At 40.4% G+C, this 17,911-nt stretch overlaps 1 protein-coding gene and 1 long non-coding RNA gene across 15 annotated transcripts in view; one reads left to right on the top strand and one right to left on the bottom strand.

Moving 5' to 3' along the window:
- The window catches only part of CYB5A (cytochrome b5 type A), a 105,137-nt gene that overhangs the window by 60,309 nt on the left and 26,917 nt on the right, over nt 1-17,911 (bottom strand). For 4 of the 14 annotated variants that reach the window (XR_012379955.1, XR_012379954.1, XR_012379957.1 and 1 more), the window contains exons 2-4: nt 16,687-16,815; nt 14,618-14,647; nt 10,507-10,541 (exon numbers count right to left, since the gene is read on the bottom strand). Coding sequence is in view for 8 of the 14 variants with exons in the window: in XM_073898037.1 (XP_073754138.1) it covers nt 8,536-8,796; nt 14,618-14,647; nt 16,687-16,815 (420 nt within the window). In the remaining 6 variants the exon portion in view is untranslated. The other 10 variants (XR_012379959.1, XM_025886723.2, XM_073898043.1 and 7 more) reach the window with 10 other exon arrangements.
- On the top strand, nt 604-16,938 carry LOC112835175 (uncharacterized). Its single transcript, XR_003211133.2, has 3 exons — nt 604-715; nt 15,777-15,937; nt 16,859-16,938. It is a non-coding gene; the product is annotated as an uncharacterized lncRNA (long non-coding RNA).

Genomic DNA, 17,911 nt, shown 5'->3' with positions numbered 1-17,911 from the left:
ACTGGATCTCAGCCCAGCCTCACAGATTCTGTATATGGATGTGATGTGGCCATGTGCTGTGAGCATCACAATTACAATTTGTTTTGTTCGAATTTCACATACCAAATACCTTATCCTAACTAAAAGTGATCTTTTCTCTAAAGTGATCCAGATGGGGACGTGCAGACATTCAATGTACATGTGTGCCAGGCAGAGGAGTGCAAGCTTGATGGTCATTTCTCGTTTTTTTTTTTTTTTTTTTAGATTTATTGTATTTGAGAGAGAGAGAGCGAGCGCGCGCACATGAGTGGGAAGGGCACAGGGAGGGGGAGAGAAAATTTCAAGCAAACTCCATGCTGAGCACAGAGCCCGATGCAGGGCTCGATCTCACAACCCTGGGATCACGATCTGAGCTGAAACCAAGAGCCAGGCACTTAACTGACTGAACCACCAGGTGTTCCATTGTGATCCTCACAATACCCGGGAGTCCACTCACACGTATGGGGCAGGGCTAAGTACAAACAGAGGAAACACACATAGTATGTCTGAGTATTTTCAGTTATGCTAACATCTGCTAATGGCCTAAAAGGCTAGCTTTGAATTTAGGATTTTCAGATTCCTCAAAGTTCTATGGCAGAAGGTGGCAGCACCAGGAGAACCAGCCCCAGCCCGGGTTATGCGCCAGCCATGTCCACATTCATAGACCCAAGGATGACGATAACCACCACAGACAAAGGTAAATCCATGGCACAAACCATTCCCACTAAGGCAGGACTGTTAATGGATCCATTCCCAAGGACTGTCTGGCCTGAAATGAAGAGTCATTCTGGTGAGATCTTTTCATGACTGGGGCAAATCAGATTTAGATAATCGTAAGAACATGGGGATGTGCAGGTATTTGTGTCTCATTGGGCAAGTACAGTTATAACTGGAGAAAGGCAAAAACAAGGTACTGGATGTTCTGGCCATGGAAGTCAGAGTCTGTGGCTTCTGAGGGGAGTCCAACCGTGGTTTATGGTGGCATTGGGAACAGAAGAGAAATTGGTCCAGGGAAGACCAGCGGTCTCCAGCATCATGGACAGATCAGTTTTTGATAATAAATCTAGCAGTCTGAACGTTTACCTCCTCCACCCCCACCTTAGGAACGGCCTGAGAGATACAGACGGTGGGGTCATCTTTCCAGGACAATGTTGGAGTGAAGGGAAGAGAGAGGAGAGGGACTTATGTGTAGGTAAAGTATGAAGTCTTGATCTGGCGTCTTGTGTGGCAGCAGTCTACTTTGATGTCGACCATTTTTGTTGTTGTTGTTAATTTGATTTTGAGGTGTCTCGTGTTAGCACAGGACCAGATGTCTAGTGGCACCTTCTTCAGTTGTGACACATGTGCCCAAGTAGTGACACTTCGTCATTTGGCAGTGGTGTCAGTGATCAAGAAGTCCTAGTAGGTCCTTCCCATCAGTCTTGCTTTTGTAAAAGCATCAGAGTAAAACAGTAACTGTATGTCAGTGACGAAAGATTGTAAAATGTCCAGTTAATGTGATGAGAGTTCATTTAAAAAGGAAATGTAGTGGCTGCCTGGGTGGCTCAGTCCTTAAGCGTCTGCCTTCGGCTCAGGTCATGATCCCAGGGTCCTGAGATCGAGCCCCGCATCGGGCTCCCTGCTCAGCGGGAAGCCTGCCTCTCCCTCTCCCACTCCCCCTGCTTGTGTTCCCGCTCTCGCTGTCTCTCTGTCAAATAAATAAATAAAATCTAAAAAAATAAAATAAAATAAATAAAAAGGAAATGTATTTATTTCCGTGATACACGGCACTTTAATAACTGAAATTATGATTAAGGACATTATAGCAGGACGTATCAGATTTCTAGGAATTTTATACAATTTCTAGAATACTTGCAACAAATACCTACACAACACAAAGGCGGCTTAGTATGACTTATTTGACGATAGGTCCCATGTAACCTATCAAATAAGGCTAATTAGTTTAACATCTTTCTAAAAAGATAAGGTGAGATAACAAATCTTCTGAGATGCAGTAGGGACTCTGGAAAAAAATAAAGGTATCTCCAGCTCAAAAAAGACATCAATTAGTGTTTGGTTTGGGGGGAGTTTATCAAAAATATCAAAAGGTTTTAAAGCACTTGGTCAAATAGGATCACAGGCCACTCTGAAACAATACTTAGTTATCCATTTAATCATAATGACAAAGACTTCAGGCAAATACAGTTAAATAGTTGTGTAAAAAAACTTGGCTCTATCAACAGAGAAGACTCAGTTTTCTTTAGCAACCAAAGCCATGATAAACACATCATGAAACACAGGAAATTATTTTTTTAAGATTTTATTTATTTGAGAGAGAACACATGCATGAGCGGGGGGGTGTGGGGGTGGTGAGAGGGAGGAGGGAAACAGACTCCCTGCTGAGCAGGGAGCCTCACATGGCGCTCAATCCCAGAACCCTGATATCATGACCTGATCATGACCTTTGTTTTCTAGGCAAACACAGAATCTTTGTTTTCTAGATTACTTAGAAAGGTAAGGAAAACCCTTTCACAATCTCTTATCAAAAGCAGACCAAAAGTCCAAGAACACTTTGCCCTTTTAACAGAGAGAACACCCAATTCTAATTTTGCAGATTACTTTTTTTTTTTTAGAGATTATGCATGCATGAAGGGGGGTGGTACACAGAGGGAGAGAATAATTTTAATAATTTTTTAAAGATTTTATCTATTTCTCTTGGGGGGCGTGGAGAGGGGCAGAGAGAGAGAGAGGGAGAGAGAATCTTCAGCAGACTCTGCATTGAGCACGGAGCCCGATGTGGGCGTCATCTGAGATCACGACCTGAGCCGAAACCACGAGTCCAACGCTTACTGACTGTGCCACCCAGACTCCCCAGGGAAAGAGAATCTTAAGCAGACTCCACACCCAGCACAGAGCCCAGCATGGAGACCAACTCGGGGCTTGAATCTCACAACCCTGACATCATGACCTGAGCCTAAATCAAGAGTCGGTACTAGTCTAGTCTAGTGCCTTACATAGGCTTAACTGACTGAGCCACCCAGGTACCCCTGCAGATTTACTTTTCACATTAAATACATTCACTGAAAAAAATCTTAAATTCTAATCTAAGCCAGCTTGACCACACATAAAATTCTTTGGCAAGGATTCCTTTTCCACAAACTTCTACAACTTTTTAAATACCCCTTCAAATTTTATCCTGTTTTTCCTCTTTCCCATTCTGAAATACCCAGCTTCACTTAGGGCAAAATCACTCTTTCCCCTCAACAAAAGTGCATCTTCATTCCTCACACCTTCTCTTACCAAACAAAAACACACATCTTATTTTCCTTACATACAGAAATGTTGCCCTTATTATTTCTAGTACCTTACATAGCTTACAATTTTTAATGCTTCAAATACCTTAATTTCTGAGGAAAATAATAAAGTTAACAATTGTGAGCTTTTACTGTAGCATTCTCTGACAAAGCCATAAACACATTTTATATTTTCTAGAAACACACGTTTTCTCAGCGTGGCACAAAACATGTTTACTCCTAGACTCAAATAGCTTTAGTTGCTTTGTAAAAAAGAAGCCAAAAAGTAGATAAACCTATCCATATTCGGTAATCAATGTTTCAGTATTTTATTTAGAAATGACCTAGGCATTCAATGACTAATTTAACTTAACAAAACTTCAAGGTTTCAGGTTACCAAAACATTTGGGAAACTATTTAAAAAGTTCACCTAAAAACTTCTGACCCTCTTATATCTATTTAGTTACTCGTTCTCTCAATAATTACGTTTAATTATGAAAATTTCATCATACCAGGTTATTTTTCCTGATGACCAATTTTATAAACCGAAACAACATGAACTTATTTGATTAGTAAATCCAGGTAGGATAAAAGATATGTGTGTGCATTATATTTAATGGTGATAATTCTATAGACATGTCTACTTCAATTAAACCAACAAACTTTAATCAGCTTTAATACTGGGTATTTTCCAAGATCACATGAACCCGGAAAGTATTTAGGCCTCTATTCTATTTTTGAGAATTTTATCAATACTTAATTCATATAAGCACCTAATTTTAAGTCAATTAATTGAATAGAGCTCTTTCACAAATTAATTTTGGCAATGCCATCTAGAAGAGGGAAATACCCCACATGTACAACACGTATGTATAAACACATATACCTATAGATAGAAATCAACAGAGACCTTATAGCTTTTCTTTTAAAACTTTAGCCATGAGACACGTAGGATAATGCAGAACTTCACTAGCTGGATCCAAATCGTGTGTCTGGAAGATGAAATGAGTAAAGGTTACCTGCTCGGGTGACTAAAGCTTTTTACTAGTATTTGTGGAGAAGACACTTAAGATTTTTTGTTTGCCTCAGTTTCAAAGAACCTTATCCCCCTTTTGTTTTTCTTCTGGTAAGAATGACCTACCTCAAGTGTGTATTTCAAAGACATGGCCTAGCTAAGAGTGTGGAGAGACCAGGTAGAGCATTTATATCCCAAAGGCACAGGGGGGAAAAGAGCAAGTTCCTCCCAGAAGGGACTTTGTTTCCTAAGGCCAGAATTTTTACAATACTGACCAGCTTTTTGAGATCAATAAATTAGGATTTGTAACAATAGGTAAACTTGAATTGTTCCCAGAGCTGCATTTCTGGTTTTACTAAAATTTGTAAGATAAGGACAGTTTTTAATTCCTCAAAGAATTGGATTACTGCCTAATGACACCAAATGGTTGATTTGTCCATCTAACCATTTTATTTTTGATTTGTTATGTATCAGGGATCAGATTTCCAACTAAGATGAAAATCAAAGATTTCTATGTTCTGTATTTAGACCTGTTTGTGTTCGGGAAGTTTTAAGTAAATCCTTTTTTACAAAGCCTTTCAGAAGGTTTTTCTTTCCTTCTGGATGCATAGTTTTTAGTTTAGGGGAGAAGGCCTAAAATAAAAGTACGATCAGGCACTGAATTATCAGCTTCGAGTTTGGCCAACTTTTCACCACAGAGCTACTTTACAAAAATCTTTTAACTATTTTGTTAGTTACCCGCTAGGACAAATGATAAATATTTTTGGCAAGAGTGAACATCCCCTCTTGGAAGTAAGAGGGGTCCCCCCACAGAGGGTGCCAAGATGTCTACCTTCCCAAGATCCAGACAGTCATTCCCAAAGACAACCAAAAGGAAGAAGTGACAACTGTCATGTCCAAGGCGGGCAGAAAGCCAAGCCAAGTTCTTAGGACACAAAACGAGACAAGCAAGGAGGCAAGAGCTATCCCTGGGGAGAAAGAGAGACTGGATAACCAGTGGGTTGGATTTGGAAAGGAAGAGACAACTCAAGAAATTTTATTTTTCCCCTTCTTGACTGGGCACTGCAGACAGAGACCCAAGAGAGCTGACTCTGTAAGGACCCTCACCCTTAACCAGCCTCTGCCAATTTTCCCAAGACCTCATCCTCAGGCCCCAAGTGGGCTTAGAGACTGTAGCTTCAGTTTATCTACCAGAACCTGGCAAGGTTTTCTGTTCATTTTCAGTTTCCCTTGGCTGTTTAAGGGAATAACAGCCATTTACCAAAAACTCCCCCGGAGTCCCGTCAACTCTGGGAGGGGCCCAGGTGGGAGCTCTCCTTTGAGAGCAGAGCTGGAGGCATCCATAAGGCCATTAACTTGGCAAACTTTGTTTATGGTCTGTTCCTAAGTCCCTTTCAAGGTTCTCGGCTGCGGTCATGAGTTCTGTCAGACTGATGGGAGCTCAGTTCCATCCTGGTTTGTTTGTTTGTCTGAATCAGTCTACTAGCCTCAGGAACTGGTCCATTTACAAACAGGGCAGCAAGACCAAGGTTGGGTGGCCTTGTTTATTGTATGCAACCGGGATGCCACAGGAAGAGAGCTTCCACACAGGCTTCAAAGTCTGCCACAGATTCATCTTTTTTGTTTGCTTGTTTGAATAATAAACCAAATGGGGCAGGCAGGGAAAACTCCTTCCAACAATGGCTTTTAAAAGGCCAATCACCATTCTGTAAGCTTTTTCTGGTCCATGAGGGGAGTGTGTTTAAGACCGAGTATCCTAAATATCTTCAGGTTTACACCAATCTGCTTCATGCATCCATTTCTGGGCTTCCTCAGGGCCAACCAGTATGCCCATAAGCCCACAGAAATCGGAAAGCCTGGGGTCCCCAGCCCTGCTAATGACTCTAAATTCTTCAGGAAACTTTTGGGGATCCTCCCTGGTCTCAGGAAATTCTCTGACTATGGCCCCTTAGTTCAGTCTTTGACCAAGAAGTTTAAGATATCTGAGGAGGATCTCCTGCAACCCAGGGTAACCCATTCTGTTTGTTTGGTTTGGGAGCTCTGGCTTTCAAAATGCTGTCTAATGGGAACGTTCCTCATAATGGCCATTGTAATTCTAGACTGTATTTAGTAAAACTTTGTCATTGTTGTAAATATCCACAGCTTCTGGGACCACAGTTCTTAGACAACAAATAAGCAGTTGTGCCAAAAAGGTGGTGTGCTCAATTCCTGGAGCTAAGGCTTTGGGTCTTCTGGAGCCAAGCTAATACCCAAGGGGATGTGTCGCTGGGTTGGGGACCGTGTGTTCTACAATGCACCTCACCACATGAAGACTTTCTTGAGGTTGGCAGGTGACCTAGTGTCAATCTAACCTGTTCTGTGACCAACTTACGGATAAAGTTAGGTGGCAAGCATTCTAACAGCTTTTAAGTGCTCAGCCCATGCCCACCAATCATGCAGGTTTGGGCTTCCAAGATTCCCATTAACAATTGCCTTTAACTACACAAAACACACTGGCTGCAGGCCAGCTTACATCATACCCAGTTCGACCCCAGCTGGCATGGGACTGAAGACAGGACTAAACCAGCAGACCCCAAACAAAGGGCCAGCTGTGGAGTGAACCAGCAGCAGCATGGAATCGGAGACTTACCCAAGGGCTCAGGATCCTGATCAGATGGGGACTGCGGACTGGACCACCAGCAGTTCTCAACATGAAATCAGGGACTGTCATCAAATGTGAGGTTAGAAAGCCAATTAGGTCAGAAGCTTGACACAAAAAAAGCAGAGCTCAGAACCGAGAGGAACTTACCCACGGCCCTCGGAAACAACGAGAAACACAGAGAATGCAGTTTGTGGGTACCATGCCTGTGTTTCTCGTGGCCCCCGAAGCCATCAGAAGTGTCCTTCAGATCCCATCACTGCCACCCAATCTGTTAAAATCCAAAATTCCTCAGAATAAAATGTAAAGATCTTATTTTTATTCAACAATTCATCAATCGGGCAATATCCTGTCTGGCAAATAGAAAGAAGCTCCAAAGAGCTGTACCAAACGGAAGACGTTTATGGGCAGAAAGAGACGAGCAGAGCTGACTGTTTCAGGCAAAGTCATCTTCCTCTGAGGGGTCAGCGGCTGAGGGAGGATGTCCACCAGGAATTATCTCGCTAGTGCTGACCAGGTAATTCCTGACTGACTGGCTTAAGATTCCACTCCTGGGAGAGGCTGAAATTGCCATCAGTTTAGGTATCAAGTCTTGGTGTGGTGACATGGGTATAGCACAAGTGACTCAATTTGGGGCCTGTTGCCTCTTTTTAAACAATGCTCTGTAATTAAAAAAATTCCTTTCCAAGGTGCTTTAGTTATTTCTGAAGAACTCCATTGCTTATCAGTTGGTTAGCCTGCCAGTGGAAACTTGCACAGTCATACGTAACTACAAAGTACTTAGAATCTAACTCATCCTTTAAGAAAAAAAGCATGGGGCAGAAAATAAAGATGAAAGAATTAGTCTACTGGAACTCCACTGAGAAAATGAACAGAGCCATAACAGATTTCCTCAGGCCTCATCACCACCAGCTACATTTCTTCAAAAATCAGACTCCAATTGTCCCATAATCTCTTTCAAATTTTGTTTTTGTGAAGTACAGAATCAACATTTCCTTAATGAGTATATAAAACAGTTTTTGCCTCTGAATGAGGAATTTTTTTAAACTTTAGAACCCATATGACAGAATCTCTTCAGTAAATTTTTAGTCTGTGAGAGGGGACATAAATGTCCTCTCATGGTTCACGGGTTTCCTTTTATGTTGACTGCATTTTCTAATCAAGGAAGAGGTAAGAGTCTTTTTCATAGGTCCTATAGGCCACCTTCTCTTTTTATCATCTATTTCAAGTAGAACAATTAGCAATCTTTCATTTCTGAGCTTTTCTTAATTCCCCGGGAATGGAAACCACGCCGGAGCAGGCAGTGCTGGGTTGTTCAGGAGAGAGCGCAGCGCAAGGAGGGATGGGGGGACACTGCCCACCTCACGTCAGACAGACTACTTGAGTCTGGATAATTAGCACATTACATGACTCTGCTAAATAATCAGATTCTAAATGTTAAAGGCAGTTATACACCAAATAGACAGGAAATCGTAGTGGCATATTTTAAAAGCCAGATATATTTTTTTAAAAGATCATGCCTACAATAAGTAAATTATGTAGTGATGGAACATCAAAAAAAGTTGATGAACAAAAGGCACAATTCAAAGAGTTCAGGAGTAGAAAGAACAGAAGAGTTCTTTTTGGTTTGGTTCAAAGTAGGAGAAAAGGGAAACAGGTGTATTAAAATTATTTCTCAGGTGAAGGCATCTGTCAGTTGAAGCAGTTAACACTGGCTTCTTTCTCCCTGGTCCAAAGCAGTCTTTTCTTTCCTCCACTTCTGAGCATGTGTTTAATCTTCTGCTGTATAGAAGTGATACATCAGAGCCACCAGCACTGCTGAGATGGCTGGGATCACCCAGTTGGTCCACCAGCTGGAAAGAAACAGCAATGATGCTTGCATGAGGTTCGGCGCACAGGACTCAAAACCTTTGCTCCTTCTGCTTACCATGAAAATCACTGTGGCATGTTTTTATTATCTCTATAACTTGCCTGGATGAAACGTCAACTCTGAGTTGTTAAAAGCAACATGAGCACCACATATGCCCTAGTACACCAGCAAGTGCTCTAGCTTTGTAAGAAAATTAATGACCTCCATCCCCATTCCACTTAAATCTATTTCTCTTAACTTACACCAAGAGCTATGAATCACTCCCCCAACAGATGCTACCTACAACTAGCGACTTATCTAAGGACATCAACTCTGGGTTACGTATCACAAGTTCACAAAAGCAAATATTCCTTACAGGCTTTATTCTACTTACACACAGTAAGAATTTAAAACAGCACTAAACTGAGAACAAGAAAATCAAGGTTCTCATTTTGGGAGACCCAACCACAAGCCCTATACCCATGAGGAAAGCACATCTCCTGGACTGTGAAGTTAAGGAGTTTGAGCCATAGGATTATTAAGGTTGCTACGAGCATGACAGCTCTGTGTTCTGTGATTCTGTTTTGAAAATCTAATCTTTAGCCATGCACAGTAGATTTAACACGTTAAGAAATAGCAAGGTCAAAGCTTGCAGCAAGGTACTTAATCTGTGGTCCATAGGTGTAAACTCAGAAAAATCCCTAATTTACACACAGTTTCAGTCCTGGTGCATAGAATTTTTGATCAACTAAAAATGACAGATTACAGATCAAACCAGGGACAAAGCTAGAATGATCTTCAATTTAGATATGAACCTACAGTTTCTTAGAAAGTAGAATGTGAATTAAGCCAGATAACTCCTATAAAGACATATATTTTCTGTCATAAACTTTCTATCTTTTAATACTCTTCACACATCAACCCATACAAAGATTGTGTTCAATACAAAGATTTAAACTGCAAAAAAGATTACAAACGTAACTTTCATCTTGGTGGGGTTTTCAGTTTTCATTTAGACGGAAACTTAACCTGTCAATGAAATGTACAGTGAAGGACTACTGCCTGAAGGCAGGGAATGTACCAGAACACCGACAGACTGGTGCAGTTCCGTTTGACAGGGTGAAATAAAATAGGCATAAATGTGTGGTTTTGAGCTTGGGGCCAAATATCTCTACCAGAGAGATATATATGCCAATTATGCAAGTCAATATGGTAGAGCTGTCACAAATGTTAATAGGATCTTGGACTGTGACAAAGAAATCCAGTCCCTAGAACAAGTGATTCATGCCACACTTGGAGGAACACTGAGCTTAGGGAGATATAAACACTTAGATACAAACACTTGGGGAGATATAATCACTACAGTGTAAGAAACAGACCATATATTGAATAAGAAAGGATATTTGCCTTGGCAGTAAGACTGTGTAGGCCACAGGACTACCCTGGAGAAAAAGAGACCCAACTTGTTCTGTCCATACTATAGAGTAGATGCAGCTGGAGGGAGAGATCTGGGGTAGAGTGTCCAGAGTCTGAGCTGTCTGACAATTGAGGAGGGGATGTCCTGAGTCATCTGGGCACCAAGTGGAGATGATCCTGGGCTGTCCACTGAGCGTGGGCACAGTGGGAGCCTGAGCCCTCAGGTGGGGGAGGAGCCCTAATCCCACCCAGACTTGACTGGCCTGATCAGTTACCTTAAGAGAAAATTACCACGTACCTGGAATTAGAATCAACAGTAGTAATGAGAGTTTCCTGAAACACAAGAGAAAAAGTGAACTTTAAGGGAACATCTGAAGATTTATTCAATTGACTAAGAACTTCTTTTAAAATAAGATCACAGTTTTCAGTATATTCTTCAAAACACATTGAAACGGAGTATCATAAACTTTTCACTAAAATGCGTATTTTCACCATTTGTTTAGAAGAAAAAATTTTAAGAATCATCTGTATTTAAATTACTTGCAGACATAACCTAGATAATTTGAAAAAAAATGTAAAAATAGGCTACACAAAATATCCTCTACACAGTACACATCTGAATAATGTAGAAACTGAAAACTGATTATCATATACCCAGACACATAACCCCACCACTACCTTTAGGAAGAAAAGTTTAATTCTTTAAAAGCATGAATGAAACCTTCAATAAAATCAGTTATTTCATTCAAATTTTATGTGAAGTAAAAGTGTACCCAAATTGTATTAAAAGACATGTCAACCAAAAAGAGAAAAATAAAAACTGTCATTTAAATTATCACACTCTGGACCACCACCTCTCCTGGCCTTCTCTAACTCTGACAAGACAGCCCTAAAAAGTGGAGGCCTCAGGAACTGACCTCACAGGGTCACCAGCCAAGAAACCTCCAAATAAGGACACCCTGTGTGTGTGCTGGGGTCTTTCACAGCTGGCCTATTTTGCCTTCCAGAACTTTCTACGAGAAGTTCTGTCAGTACCATGAAAGTGAACTAATTTTGGCTCTTGAAAAATACATCCTTCCCCAAACAGATGAATAACTAAGGCCTAAGGAAAAATAAACTTTCCTGGCTTGAAAACTAAGAAGCATTCTTTAGAAATTCACACCAGCGAAAGTATTAGTGACTCAAAGGAAGGTAGCCATAAGTAAGGTCGCTTCATCTGAGAGTTCATCTCTGCAGTTTTCCCAAAGCACAAGATAAGCCATTAGCAAAACAATCCACACTCCGCAATGAGGCAAAAAGCTGCACACAGCAAGGCAGCGCATTCATTAGAGAAACCCCAGGAGAAGGCAGAAAACTGTTAGGCAAGAGCAAGCAAGTCAGTTAGGAGACCCACAAACCTGGAAACATGGCCTTTAAGATTCCTGACACAGTAGGGGGGAAAAAAATAAGTCATTTAAAAAGAAAACTTCACACACTTATTATCTTTTTAAGCAATGTTAAATCTTAGCGACTACAGAAAGTATTCATAACTACTGCAAGATTATTTTTCAAATTTTGCATATATGAATAAAATTAACAAGGATTACTAGAAGTTACTGGACTGTGCAAAAGGATTATTACACTATTAGACGACATAATAAATTCTGAAACTGGAGCACAACAGTTCATTGAAAGTAAAATATTATTGTCACAATAGAAAGTTAAGCCCAGAAGAGTAAACAGAACTCAGACACCGATCTGTTATTTTGTTATACCAAGCACATGCATTTTACCAAACATGCTGACAACTCTATGGCTACTAGGCTGGCCTACCTCCTCGTTCATCACTGCCCTGAGCGTTAATGCTAAAACTGTTAGGGTACCTCACCGCCGGCAACAACAACGATCTTCTAAAGAGCTGTACTTTAAAAGATTATATACATTTCTGAGTGTTTATTATCTGTTAGGCTTTTAACCAAGAGATGCCTGAGAGTTAAAGCAAGTTTGAATAACCACTTACCACACTGATGAAAAAGGAAACTGAAACTGTCCTGCCTGTCCAATGGTCTGAGGGGCCTAAGTTGGGCTTCTGTGTGTAACTAACAAATATGTCAACAACCAACAGGCAGAAAAGACTATGGTTTTTATTACAGGCTCTGCCACCTGTTCACTCCATGACCCTGAGGGGTTCAATTTCACATAGGAAAGATTAATAATTCCATCAGTACATGAGAAGCTATATAAAAATCATGCAAAGTACATCAAGTTTTTGCAAATCAAAATCATCTCATTTATATATTTATCTACTCCAGCCTATTCCTTAATTGGAATGCTTTCCTAAAAATATCAGGGACACTGATATTTTTGCCTTTGGAGTACAGACCCTACAGAAGAAGCTTAAGAGACTGCACCCGCCAAACCTGAGATGGGTGCTAGCCATGGTTCTGCAATGTGACCCTGAACAAGGTCAAAGCTTGCAGCAAGGTCTGAGCTTCACTGTTTTTACCTTCCTGGAAGGTCTATGGATCCCACAGGGATATCATGAGACCCAAACAAAGTCACTTAAACAGCAATGATTTGAAAACCACAACCAAAAAAAGGTATTGATACTGATATCCTCCATGTAAGCAAATTTAATAGATACAAATTTGTTTAAAAACGCATCATTTCTAGGTCTACAAATACCTTATCTTGGCAACTAAACACCATGTTTTCCTCCGGGCAGGGTCAAGCTAATAATCTTTGTTGCATCTTATTTCACAATTCAACTAGATATTTTCAGTGGCAACATTGAAAAAAATCAGACCACCGCTTACATTTATCAGCCTGGAGATAGACAGATGGTTATACAGAGACATATACACCAAAAGAAATACCTAAGGACACTCTCTTCTGGCAAACTAGAAGCATAAGAAAGATAAATCCAAAAAAGCAGTCGTGTATTTTTTTTCATTGTATTTGCTTATGTCCTAGAAAGGCAGCAAGTTCTTGTCCTACCTCTGCTCATCTAATCAAAGTCATATATGTTCTAAAAGAGGAGAGAGTCTTTGGGAAATACAGTAGGATGGTAGGAGACCTGCTTACCAACTCAGCCCTAGTTTCTGTTTGTAGGCATCGTCGTTTGAGATATGACTGGACCTACATTAAATCTAAGTTAATGTAATGAGCCTTATCAAATTCTTGTTTTACTATAGCTGAATGATTTACACCAAGATTATTAACATAGTGAAAACCTAACAGGAAAAAAGTGTATACTTTTTCCCTGACCTGACTATGGAGAAAAAGCAAAAACTACATGCATCACGGGATTTCAGTTACCCCAAAAGTAGCCTCAAAATAGGTGCTAATGTCGTATGACCCACAGCAAGGACTCAGCAGCTGTTACACAGGCAATTCAAATTCTGAAGTCCATTTTTTGTCTTCCCAAAGTACTCAGATCACCAACACTGAACTTTTTGAATAGGGAAAGGAGAGACAATAAATGAAATTGCTTTGTAAGAAATAGCATTAATCAAGACTTATATTGTACCATCTGGGGTATGAAGGTAAACATGGCCTTTACGCTCTATTGGATTTACTGCTTTGATTTTGCTGTAGATTAAAGAGAATGTCTTGTCAACAGCAGCGAGCAAATGAGTTCACCAGTTCTTTCATACAAGCCCTGTGGAGTCTCACTGTTGGGCTCTAATAAAAGCAAGAACAGAAACCAAAATGGAAAAATTATTCTTTCTGTGGTTTAAGCAAAACGTTCTTCCATGGTCCTTTAATTACAGGCCAACAACTGTTCTGTCTGCTTGTACTCGTCAGGGACTCTGGCTGTTGTCATCAATTCTTACTATGGATTTATCTTCAAATGTAAGTGAGAAGACCAGCTCAGAGAGAAGGGCTAGTGAACCAGGGCATAAAATTAATAGCCCCTAGAATATATTTTCCTTTCCTAAGGAAAAATGCATCAAAAAGTTATTATTTAATTTGATTAACATTAAATTCAACCAACAAATACTTATTTAACACCTACTATGTCCCAGGGACATGGAGGGGAAGAAGACATGGGTAGTGTTCTCCAAGGTTCAAGTATTAAGACCTCTGCTCAGATTTTAAGTTCTCTGAACATAAGGCTCGTGTCAAATCAGAAGCACAGTGCTACTTATAAAAGTAGCTCTTCAAGAGGTATCTACTGATAATTACGATGAAAAAATGATGTATGGAGAGTCTTACAGAGAGAACGCACAAGCTGTCCTAATGAAACACAATGGCTGGTCTATACACAACATATTTTGCTGAGCCAACAGGTTACATATTCATCTAACCTAGAGAGACCTATGCTGGCCTGGCCTCATTCAAATAGCTCATTCTGTCCCCCAGTTTGACGGTATGAAATACACTGAAGATAGGCACGGCCACTGAGACACTGGGGATGACACACTTACCGAAGGCTTGGTCAACTTTGCTCTATCATCCTGCAATTACAAAAAAAAAAGGCACATTACAGAATGAAAGAACATTTACAAAAGTACCATGTCTAAAGCAGTCACTTTTACTGAGATTTTTTTAGAAAACATTACTATTCAGTAACTAGCACTTTAGGTTCATCTATCTAGGTTGTTAATTACAAAGTTTGATACATCTGACTTGACTGCAAAAATTAATAGCTGATTAAATGATTAATTTTCAATCTAGAGTTCCAAAGTTTAGAACATCATCCATGATAATCACATTTATATGTTCACGTGCATATATATTTATTAGACTTGGATTTTAATCCTCAATTCAGGGAGCAGCTGAGACATAAGTAGATTATTCCCCCGCTATCCTGTGAAATGAGTATGTATGTTTGTATACCTGTGTGTGTGTGTGTGTGTGTGTGTGTAATTTTGTGTGATATCCTCAGTGAATTCCTGCAATCTCCCAACTGCAGGGTTGCAATTTTCTTAAACCTCCAGTTGAGGTAGTCTAAATTAAGGGTTACCTAAAGGTGACCACAGGGAATCCCAGTAGGCAGATGAGGCAGAAATGCTGTAGTCACAGTCTGAAAACCCATCTCTTCTACCCCTACAAGTTTGGAAAGGAAAGAATCAAACATTTTAAGGGAAAGCCTCTCTGGTTACCATAAAACTACCTCACTTTGGTGAAGTATGAAGATGAAGATGAAAATATGTGGGTGAATAAACTCTCCAGGTAAGTGAAGCTCATTCTTTCAGAGTACCCCCTCCTACCACCAAATAAACCAACAACAACAAAAAAAAAACCCACCTCCCTATTCAATGGAAATTGCTCTAAAACAGATTTCCTATTTTTAGGCCTTCCATAAAGAGCCTTTAAGCTTTCCTTCATTCATGGTCATTGGAAGAAATATCAATCAACAAAACTTTTTTTTTTCTTTGGCAATGTTAAATTTCTTAGCTTGGTAATTGGTACACAGGAGCTTATTTGATCAATATTTTATGTGATGCACCTATTGATTTGTATTTACCAAATATTTTATAATAAATGACAATATTAAAATTATTGGCAAGTATATTTGGCAATTATATGATTTTTATTATAATCATAATGATAAAACTTTTCATATGGGTTTTTGTTTTTCAGTGGTTTCTCAGAGTGTGTACTTGGGCTGAGGCCACATGCCTACATTAGCCTGCTTCTAATAGTGCCCCCACCCCCTCCGGCTGGCTCCTGGTGAAGCAGCACGAGCTGGGAAACAGAGGAGACCCTGTGGCCCAGCTGAGAAGCCCAGGTGCTCTCTAGAGGTAAGAACAGCTGAATGGACGATGTAGGAGCCTCTATCTGTTGGGGGAACTCTGCCACCTCTTCCCAAGTGTTCAGCTACATTCCAGATAACTTTGGTTGACAGATGAGCAAAGCTTCATATAGTCATTCAAAACTGCCACAGAAGGGCCTAAATTCATACTACAGCCCTGGGTTATATAAAAGCTAAGTCAGGGAGCATAAAGTCAGTCCAGGGATTGGCATCGAAGGCGACGTTCTCAAAGATCTGGGGTCAAGTGAGAAGAGTGAGGAGAATGTGTAGGTTTTACAGAAGACAGAGTTTATTCATTTAACAGAGGTCGTTTAAAAATTTTTAATGACTTTTTTAGAATTGAAATATCCTCAAACCATGAGAGGAGAAGGGAGTTTAAGAAATATTTCTTAAAATATTTTAGTCAAGGAAAAAAGAAAAAAAGAAACCATGCTGGGTCAATGACCCCCACCTTGTAAAATATGTTGCCCCGTGACACTTCACAGTCTGAGAGGCACAGTCCCCCAGCCCGGCCTTGGCTTAGAGGGTCCTGACCCTAAGTGCCAGTGAAAACTGCAACCAGGGAAATGCAAAGAAATTTCTGATCCATTTGTTTATGACAAGAATGGTGTTATATAATCAGGAGGAGTTGTTTTTGCTTTACTTCTTCTTCAATTTCATAATATGCAAGTCTGCAATTTTGAGCAAGGTCAACCCACAGCCTTAAAGAGAAGTAAAGGCCCCCAGTAAGGTACTTACTGGATGAAGTTCCCCAATGATGTACGTTGTGGACAATTCTCTAGCATCTGTAGAGTGTCCCACATCCTCAAAACTTTCAGTAGCATCCCCTCCAGCTTGTTCCCTTAACACTTCTTCCCCACCAGGATGCTGTTTGAAGGACAGACACAAAAAACAAATATGTTTTTTCCAGGTAAATGAGTCAAAAGGAAGTGGCCAGTTTCATTAGCCAAATAGGCTACTCTAGAAGTCGTAGCTGACAACGAGTGAGTACAACTCATCCATATGTGGATGAAAACAGCATCCTCTTCTGTATTTAGTTTCCTTCTTGAAAGTTCATTAGAATCTTTCTCCAATAGCCAAGATGTTCATTTCCCCAGATCATTCTTATGGCTGTAAAGCATTAGACACATATTTCTAATCCACTGGGAATGTCCTCTTGCTTTTCCATAAAGCTCTCAAAATTGTTCTTCTTGACCTTTACCCAATCTATTTTTTCTTGAGTCCTATACCCTGACCTTTGACTTCTTTGACCTAGGTGTGGACTTTCGCTACTACACCTTAGATGGTAATTGTGTGATAACTCATCTTTGAAAAGCACCCTGTCTGCCTGCCGAGTACAGGGAGTGTACAGCCTGTTGGACAGACATGCATATCCCCTGCCTGTAGCAGAACTCTCTTTCTAGTGGGAAGAAAAAAGAAAGCAAGCAGGTGCGGCAGTGACTTGCCCAAGCTGCTGCTGTATGGACAGAGTACTGATGGGGACAAGGCAGGCAAAGAAGAAAGAGCACCACTCCCCTGGGGGTTGGGGTTAAGGCCTTGGGCAACGGAAGTATTTTAGTGCTCTTAGCTGCTTCTTAGCTGCTTCAATTAGTAAAACAGATGGTCAAAAATGCAGGGAGGGGCTGACAAGGGGGCCCAGGCACAGATACAGATGAAGTCCAGACATCCTCAGGCAAGGAAAGGAGTTCTCAGTCAAGTAAAAAGAGAGTAAGGGCTTGGTTATATCACCCTAAATATTTTTATGGCGGAGAAAAACCTTCTTAAATTGAGCCTCACTATTTCCTTAGATCCAATTTACCCTGCCCTTGAGCAAATCACCTGTAAACACGTGTCCAGTAACTACACAAAACAACTCTCCTCTGCACAACTGAGAGCACTCTGTTCTTAATTTCTCCCAGTGATGGAAAATATAGAGGTACATAACAGAGAACCGTGGACAATTACTCTGTTTTGAAATCCATTT

This window comes from Callorhinus ursinus, unplaced genomic scaffold (assembly GCF_003265705.2).
Source record: "Callorhinus ursinus isolate GAN/ISIS: 27379988/994484 unplaced genomic scaffold, GSC_fseal_2.0 scaffold11, whole genome shotgun sequence".
Lineage (NCBI taxonomy): Eukaryota > Metazoa > Chordata > Mammalia > Carnivora > Otariidae > Callorhinus > Callorhinus ursinus.
Note: the sequence above shows the minus strand (reverse complement) of the source record. Positions and strands in the feature narration are given on the sequence as shown.